At 42.1% G+C, this 9,267-nt stretch overlaps 1 protein-coding gene across 9 annotated transcripts in view; it reads right to left on the minus strand.

The window, feature by feature from the left end:
- Positions 1 to 6,156, minus strand: part of SLC39A8 (solute carrier family 39 member 8) — an 85,702-nt gene extending 79,546 nt beyond the window's left edge. For 5 of the 9 annotated variants that reach the window (XR_012434976.1, XM_074040220.1, XM_005555550.3 and 2 more), the window contains exons 1-2: positions 6,018 to 6,156; positions 5,124 to 5,595 (exon numbers count right to left, since the gene is read on the minus strand). Coding sequence is in view for 4 of the 9 variants with exons in the window: in XM_005555550.3 (XP_005555607.1) it covers positions 5,124 to 5,342 (219 nt within the window). In the remaining 5 variants the exon portion in view is untranslated. Of the gene's footprint in view, positions 1 to 5,123; positions 5,596 to 5,835 lie in introns of those variants that run through there. The other 4 variants (XM_074040221.1, XM_074040215.1, XM_074040219.1 and 1 more) reach the window with 3 other exon arrangements.
- Between the last annotated feature and the right edge of the window lie 3,111 nt (positions 6,157 to 9,267).

Raw genomic sequence — 9,267 nt, forward strand, 5'->3', positions numbered from 1 at the left:
GAAGAAGAACTAATGTTCTTTATCTCTTCTGTCCACAGTCAGTGCTTCCCAGAAACACCCTCATCTAACCCATCATTACCCCTACCCCAGGAAAAACTGCAGTAGATGACAACAGGCAATGCAAACAACATGTTTGCAGTATCCACACACATACATACACTCCTTTTTGCTACATACCACTAGCCTGGCCACCATTAATATGAGCCCAGAGTTATTCGTTCTCCCTCTCTGGCATCACAGGGCCAGAAGATAATGAAGGAAGAGATCTAACAATACTTAAATAAATAACCATTACAGGCAAAATATTGAAATAGAAAAGGCTTATCTTTGGGGCCTTTTGCATACTCTTCAGCCATGCCTGCTCTTCTAGAAGTCTCTGCAGGCAGAGCCTTTATATTACGTTCTGACTTTCTCCAGATTCAAGTGGTCCTTACATCTCACGAAATCCACTGTGGATGGATGGCTCCTTAGCTCCCACCTTGACCCACTCCAATACATTCCACACTCTCACATCAGATTAATTTTCTGAAAACAAAGGTCTTATCCCACTTTGGTTTTTAAACACATTTATTCCTAGTGGAAGTTATTTATATCCTTCTGCTGAAGGTCATTGCCAAGGTCTGATTGCAAAAATTCAAAAAACTGCAACCTTAGGCATAAATGGGTTGTTCCTTAATCAGACGTATCACTGTATCACACATTATAATTATATGTGCATATGTCATATGTCCTCCAATAGACTGTAAAGTCATGTAAGCACTCAAATTATCGACCTCATCTTAAACAATCTTCACCCATCTATTCAAAAAAATTCTAATGAATACATATTATAAACCAGGCACTACACTAGTCCCTAGAGAGAGGAGTCAGACCATGCCCTTCAACTTGTTAAAAATCTTTTGGAGGGTAGAGGGAGGCAGCAGGGGTTATAGCCACATAAGCAGAAAACTGCAATACATATAAAATAATTTACCTGTTATAATATAATTGCAATATATAATATGTTATAATTGCACAAGCACCAAGAAATACAGGATTTCATTGAAGGGACTTCGACTACACTCTTGAGAAGATCAAGAAAGGCTACTCAGAAGAAGTAATGTCTAAACTGATACCAGAGCATAATCAGGTATTTCTAGAGAACCAGGCACTGTAAATGGTCCATTAAAATTAGAACTGTGACAAAGGATAAGGTTTAAGAAACACTCAGGGACCAAATCAGAAAAGGACTTTAAAGCCACTATAAGTGTTTGAAGTTTATCTAAAAGGCACTGAATTGTTTTACAGGATGAATGATATGATCAGATTTGTATTTTAAAATAACCACTCAAATTAGAGTGCAGCAGACATTTAAAATGTCTGTAGAACACATGAATAGTTAAGTGACATTAGCATGGTAAAAAATATTTCAGGAATTCAGAAAATACAGAAATCAGTAAATCAGTGCTGGCTGTGATACCCCAGAAAGGTTTTATGGTGCAGTTTAACTGGGCTTAAGAAAGTAGATTTTCACAGAGCAATTTAAGGAAACGAAGAACATTTCAGCCAAAGGCAGGAAGGGTCCAAGGAAGATAATGAGCTCAGAAGTGGTTAAGCGAAAGCTTATGGGAATCCATAGAGCAGTGAGTAGTTTAGTTTAGTGGGTGCTAGGTCTGGAGCAGTAGGATGACACAGGACGATCAGGCCATAAATGCTAGGCTCAAGATTTAGAGTTTACCAGCTAAGAGACAGTTCATGGAAGTTTTTCGAAAGAAAGAGTGTTGCTTTGAGAAGACTCAATATTGAAAATTGAAAAAGGTTAAAAATAGAACCTGGCAACCAGGTGATGGTAGAAATGTGAGAAGAAAAAAACTATGTGCAATGCAGGAGATGGGCTGCAAGATATATATCAAAAATTATGTATCAGAAGAAGAAACTCTCTGAATGGAGGCATTTCCAGCAGCTCAGTGTGATAATTCAGAAAATAGGATCTTCCTTCTATCAGGCTGTTTAACCACTATCTACACATAAGAACTTGAAAATACAGTAATTGAAAGAGGAAATGAGGGAAAGGAACATTCGAAGAATGAGAAAGGAACACCTGAACAAACAAAAGGCAGCACTGAGGCCATTCTTAAATGTCCTAGATTAATAACCCAGGAGTATCCAGATATTTGGGGCTTCCCTGTGTATGCTCGGAACTCCCCTCAATAGATCAGACCTTTATCCAGAAATGAGGGCTCCAGAGACCCATTTGGCTAAAAGGGCTCCCTCCTCTTTGTTGTTTGGGTTACTGTTTCTATCTAACTCTTTGCACTGTCAGTAGCTATAAGAAGCAAAACTATTGGCTCAATTGTTCTACTGTCTACAGTTTGAACTCAGGCCTCTTTGATATCCCAAAGCAACAAGCTAATTTAATAGTACTTACTTAAGGATACAGAAGAAAAATATTTAGAAAACCTTCCAAAATTGTCTAACAAATCTCCAGAGTTCATTAGTCTATCACCTGAGAAAAGCTGACCTAATAAATATCACAGCCCTCAACCAAAAGAACAGTTATTTGAAAACTAAGTCTTGTAGAAGATTCAGTAAATTCCTGGACCTTAAAACAAATTTTATTAGCCTTTTTCAAAGTCAAAAACCAGTGTCTCACAATAAACATGTGCATTGTTTATTCCACCCTATGAGGAAACTGAAGTTGTATTCTTTAGGGTATGTAAGCATTAATGACTCTAAAATTTTACTCCAGAATTGGGTGGTTTCACACTGGAGCATACACAAATGCCGTGGGCTCAAGTCCGTCAACTACCAGCAAATCGATGGATTCTTTTGGATTGGTATTTCATTTGTCATCGTTTAACCAATGATTATTGTTTTCACTAGGACTTTTTAGAACATCAGGCAGGGCACCGTGGCTCATGACTATAATCCCTGCACTTTGGGAGGCCGAGGCTGGCGGATCACCTGAGGTCAGAAGTTTGAGACCAGACTCACCAACAGGGAGAAACCCCATCTCTACTAAAAATACAAAATTAGCTGGGTGTGATGGCACACGCCTGTAATCCCAGCTACTCGGGAGGCTGAGGCAGCAGAATTGCTTGAACCCGAGAGGCGGAGGTTGCGGTGAACCGAGATCGTGCCATTGCACTCCAGCCTGGGCAACAAGAGTGAAACTCAGTCTCAAAAAAAAAAAAAGAAAAGGAAAGAAAAAGAGAGAACATCAAAGAGATGTTTGTTAGGCTGATTAAGTGGCAAATTTTCCTTGGCTTCCTTTTCTTTCCAAGGTAACTATGAGCTTCTTCCTGTCTCTTTTTGTTGCCCACAGAGGCCATAATGAGGGCAGTTAAATATGCAAACATAAGAATGAGAAAAAAAGGTGGCAAGATACATATAATTTTACCTATTGAGACATCCTACCTGCTAATAAACAGAGAATCATATTACTGGTACATTTAACCAATTTTCCTAAATAATTTAGGCATGTTTTCCAATGTCTTTGTGAATGTGGTGCGGGGAGGTCTTTTGCCCCTTTAAAATTCATCAACACCTCCAGACACTGCAAGATAAGGAGGTCATGCAAGTCAAAACAATGTGTGGGCTACAGATACGCAGCTTCAAGTCAGTCCTCTAAGTTTCTTTCCAAGCGCATGACCATACCTACCTGGAAATACTGGAGTCAGCTCAGCTGTTCCCCGTATTTGATAAGAAAAGAATGCAACTAGACAGCAAATACTTTATTTTCTTAAATATTAGCATAATTTGTGGGCATTTCCATTTTTCCAACACATCATTTCTCAGATATTACCCCAGATATAACAGCATGCTCAGAACTGGAACTATAGACAATTTACTAAAGAACATGCATAAGGGGACCACAAAGCCCTTCTAGGTCAAAGAGAGACCACCTCTGATACGTCATGGCGTCAGAAAGTTCTACATTTCCTTAAGGCCCATATACTTTAATTGTGGTAAGATATTTCTAACAAAAAGAATACCAATCTACCTATAATGTTATTAACATGGAATTTATTTGATTACAGTTTCCCTAACTGTAATCTAAAGTCATGTTCATTAGGAAACGCCAAATTTCCAAGAGCATAGTATGCAGCATTTCCCAAACATCTTGGACTCCAAAAACTTTTTGTAACAAACTAACATCGTCCAAAAATGACAAACAATGTGGAAAATACTATATTCTGCTCTCCAGTAGCAATTGTCAGTGGGACAGGAGTAAAGGAAAACAAGTCAAAGCACTGAATTAACTGAGTTTTAAAAGACAGAGAGCAGTTTCGGAAGGATGCAGAAACTACACTTTGTCTACTTCACAATTTTAAGAATTACCCAATCACAGAGTATTTATTATAGAAATAATTAGGATAATTTGATTTTATGTTTACAAACAGGTATGATGTTTAATTGCTCCTAGGTAGTTCCAAGCTGTTCTCAAAGCCAAGGTATTACCAAATGCCTAGTAGTACCCTGTTTATATACTGAAGAATTTTTTTTTAATCATTTTGGATAAATACTAGAATCAAATATTAGACCTGACATATGACAAGGAACTAACAATATAAGCCTAGTCTACCACCATCTGGATGACCAAATTAGAAGCTTGGTCTCAAGGCCGCCCCTGTTTCAGCCCTGAATGCCTCATGTAATGTACACAGGAGCCAGAACTACATTATATCTCGTTTTCAAATGGCACTGGTTACCCACCGGGCAACTGTTAACCAGGGTGGCATGTGATAATCTTCTTCCTTGCTGACCTTGTAGGAAGTGTGTGAGCCGTTATCTTTCTGGGAAGATTTAAGTAACTCATTCCTATCTAAAAAGCATGTTAAGGTGGCGTCACACCCTCAACTACTGCATAAACTTTTCAATAAAACCTTATAATCACAAGAGTCTGACCTCTCAGTTCATCGGGCGTAAAACTGCAGTCTCTGGCTGCCAAATCCCTTAACAATATTAACCTTTTAATCCTTTAGCCTCGTCTAGTGAAAAGTGTCACCAGATACCGCCTTCTACTTCAGAAATAAAACAAGATTCTTTCTCCTGCCCTTTTCCCAAATAAAAACGGCTCATATACAAAGTGAAGTCTAGGGACACCCACAGTACAGAGGGCTGCCCGGGCCTGGCGGCCTTACCTGGTTGAAGTGCAGCTGGCCAGGCTCCGGGACGCCCACGCGGGAGGCGGCTCCCATCTGCTCCAGCAAGTGCTGGAGCTGCGCCGCCGACAGACTCAGATTCGCGCCGAACACGCTCAGCACATCCTCGCTGAAGGCGAGCCCTGGTCCCTCCGCCACTCCTCCAAGGCCGGCGGCCGCCAGCAGCAGGAGCCCGGCCACCGCCCGGCCCGGGGTCATCCTGGCCTGGGCTTCCCCTTGAGGGCCCGCGACTGGCTGCCGCGCAGAGGGACGCGCGCGGGCGCACTGGCGTCCGTGCCCAAGGGCGCGAGCGTCAGTGCTCGGCGCTGCTCCGAGTCAGAGGTGGCGCGGGACGCCTCTGGTTCTCCGACGCCTTCGAAAGAACAGCAGCTCGCGACCTGCGGGGCATTGAAGTGGCAGCGTAGCCGCGGGGAGCGATAGGCGGAGTGGGCCCCCCGGCCTCCTGGAGAGCCTGAGATAAAGAGGACAAAGGGGGACAGAGATAAAGGCCACCAGGGCACCAGCCGGCCGGCTCCAGAAACGCTGCGTGGCAGTAGCCCTCAAAAGCCCGGCCGGGCATGGGGCCAGACGCCCCGGATCCGGGTTTGCAAACGCCCCAGTATTTGCGTACATATGCTCCTCCCGGATATAAAGCCCCAAACCACGCCACTTCTTAGGAAAAACTAAAACCACACTAACTGTAGAACTCTACCTCCTCTTCCTGTCTTTCTGCTTTATTCTCTCCGCCGCAAACTTAGAAGAGGTGAGACGTGCAGTCCCCAAGGAACTGCAGAAAGGGGCTCTTCCGGAATCCTGGGGATTGTGTGTCTAAACGGGACCCTCCCTCTCCCCGGATCTCTTCTCTGGGCTTGGCAAGTTAATCAGGCCTCTCACCTCTCCTATCTGTTTGTTTCTGTTTGTCTCTGCGTCTTTCTGTCTGCGTGTCAACGTGAGACTCGGTCTCTGGATCTCTCTCTTTCTGTCTCCCGCCCCCACAACCTCTGTATCTCTGACAGGTCCGCAGTGAAACTCCGCGATCCGCTCCGGCGCTCTTTACAAATAAGGGGAGGAGGGCCATGTCCCCGCCTCCATAGCACGTGGTGACCCATTTCTCCAGCCTGAAGTCCCGCACGCGTCCACGCCGGGGCGCAGGACCGCCGGCCTTCCCTCCGCCTGCGCTGCTCATTCCCAGCATCAGCCGGGCCCTCTTCCCTACCCTCATCCCTAAGGGTTACCTGATGCCACCTCCGTGTCGGGGTCCCTAACTGCTCTCTGGTCTCAGATACGCATGCACCTTTTCGTGACCTTGATGAAACCAGCTTCCTGAAATGGAACCTGGAGACCCTTGCATTGTCTACATGATTAACAGGAATTGCTTTTTTTGTCTCACTTCTTAAAATCAGAGGAGAAAGAGGAAATCCAACGGTAGCGGTGGCGGGCTAGCTGAGCCAGCACTACCCAAGCCGGCACTTCCTGGCGGGATATCCGCAGATCAGAGGCATGTTTATTTGTTCATATGGAGGCTCAAGAAAAGCTGACTTAGGTGTGATGTCAACAGGTTTGTGTAAAGTGAGTGTGGTGTTTGAGGCAAAGGTTGTATCTGGTGGATATAGCGGTTCAAGTGTAAAGTGAAACCATGCTTCACTGTTAGATGGCTGTGAAAGGAAAATAAATCTTGAGACTCCAAAATCACCAAGCTAAAGGGAAACATTAAGCAGGGAACAGCTTAGGGCAAACCTGCCTCCCATTCTATTCAAACTCATCCCTCTGAGGCTCATCTGAGACAAATGAATATCTGATTGCTTTCTCTTCTCCATTGTTTATGCAAAAAATGCAGATTCACTGGGCCAGACTAAACTGTGTATTCAGTGGAAGGCTGATCGTGGCTTCAAAAGAATGTAACCTTTTGTCTCTTGTCTATTATACTTCTAACATGGAAGCCCCCACTTCCAGTTACTGAACTGAACCAATGTACATCTTACACATATTGATTGATGTCTCATGTCTCTCTAAAATATATAAAAGCAAACTGTCCCCCCATCCACCTTGGGCACATGTCTCAGGACTTTCTGAGGCTGTGTCAGGGGCATGTCCTTAACCTTGCCAAAATAAACTTTCTAAATCGACTGAGACCTGTCTCAGATATTTTGCATTCACGTGACTAAGGACAATAAAAAGAATTCAAGGTGCTGTTCTTGCCTTTCATCAGGAGAATGCACAGCCTTCTAAAATAGCACATTTTAAAGAGACATTAAGTCTAGACAAGGGGGAGAAGATGGGGAAAGGGAAAAGAAATCTTAATCTTACAAGAGGAACCTAAAGACATAACTGCAGAAGAAAGAGACAGGTAGAGAACATTCCCAGAGGCTAAGGATCTAGGCAGATGACGCGGAAGGGCTGTCATATGGAAGAAGGTTTAACTATATTACATCTAACTCCAGGGGACAGAAGGCAGCAGTCATGGGGCAAAGTCACCCAGAGGAAGGTTTCTGCAGAATTATAAGGCATGGCTGCCTTGGGAGATAGCGATTTCTCCATGATCAAAAGTGATTCAAATCAACAGATCCTGGGTGACCACCTATAATATGTGCTAGAAGGATGCATGCCTGAAGGAAGATTAACTAAATGATCTTAACACTCTGCTCTTTCCAATTATAAAATCTATGCATTTGTTAATAATAATATACAGAATTATGTTGATGCTCAAAGGGCAAATATTTCACCTAAGGGCCAGAAGTAAGTTAATATCACTTGTTGATATTAAGAGTAAGTTGTGCTCTTAAATCACTCAGCTCATGGGACTCTTCAAGCCTTTTATTGGATTTTAAAATATAGTTTGTTACCTATTTTTCCTTTGGACCTCCATGATGCAAAATGATTTTTGGAAATTAATGAATACTCTAAATGGCTAATCTATACCCAGCAAGTTGTTTATTTCCAGCTTTTCTAAAACTAAATTTGTTCATAAAGTGTTGGATTTTAACAAATATAAAAGGTTTTTAAAAACACAAATCTTGGCTGGGCACTGTGGCCTGTAATCTCAGCACTTTGGGAGAATAAGGTGGGTGGATCACTTGAGATCAGGAGTTCAGACCAACCTGGCCAACATGGAAAAACTCTGTGTCTACTAAAAGTACAAAAATTAGCCAGGCATGGTGGTGCGCACATGTAATCCCTGCTACTCAGGAGGCTGAGGCATGAAAATGGCTTGAATCTAGGAGGCAGAGGTTGCAGTGAGCCAAGATCAGGACACTGCACTCCAGCTTGGGTGACAGAGTGAGACTCTGCCTCAAAAAAGAAAATAATAAAAATACAAATACAAATCTTACATTGTGGATTTTTAGAATATATAATTTATCTATTTATCAGTCATTCATGTCTATGCACATACATTATGGCAGCCCATCAACTCCACAAAATAAGAAACAGTAAAATAAATGACCAACCTGCATGCCAACTTTACTAAGCCCAGTTAACATAATGCAATTAAGAGAAAGTATTCAGAAAATTTCAAGTTACTAACTACCAAATAGGTAAGGCTAATTTCTAGATCATCCAGACTAATAAACTATAATCACCAAAAAAACTACAGGTTAGGCATCTCTAATTCAAAAATTCCAAATCCAAAATACTGCAAAATATGAAACTTTTTGAGTGCTGAAATAACACCAGTGGAAAATTCTACACCTGACCTCATTTGACAGGTGCACAAAATTATTGGAAATATTATGTAGAATTGCCTTCAGCCTATGTTTATAGGGTGTATATGAAACATAAATGAATTTTGTGTTTAGACTTGGGTCCCATCCCCAAAATATTTCATTATATATATGCAAATATTCAAAAATCTTAAATAATCCAAATTTGAAACATTTCTGGTCCCAAGCATTTCAAATCAACTAATAACCAGATAATGTTTCATTTACTTATTTATTTATTTATTTATTTATTTATTTATTTTTTAAGAGGCAGGATCTCACTATGTTGCGCAAGCTGCGATGCAGTGGCTATTCACAGGCACAATCCAACTACTAATTACCACAGAGTTTTGACCTACTCCATTCAGACCTGAGCCAGTTCACACCTCCTCAAGCAACCTGGTGGTCCCCACTCACCACCACCCTACTCCTGAAGGGCATCATAT

The sequence above is a fragment of the Macaca fascicularis genome, chromosome 5, assembly GCF_037993035.2.
Source record: "Macaca fascicularis isolate 582-1 chromosome 5, T2T-MFA8v1.1".
In the NCBI taxonomy this organism is placed as follows: domain Eukaryota; kingdom Metazoa; phylum Chordata; class Mammalia; order Primates; family Cercopithecidae; genus Macaca; species Macaca fascicularis.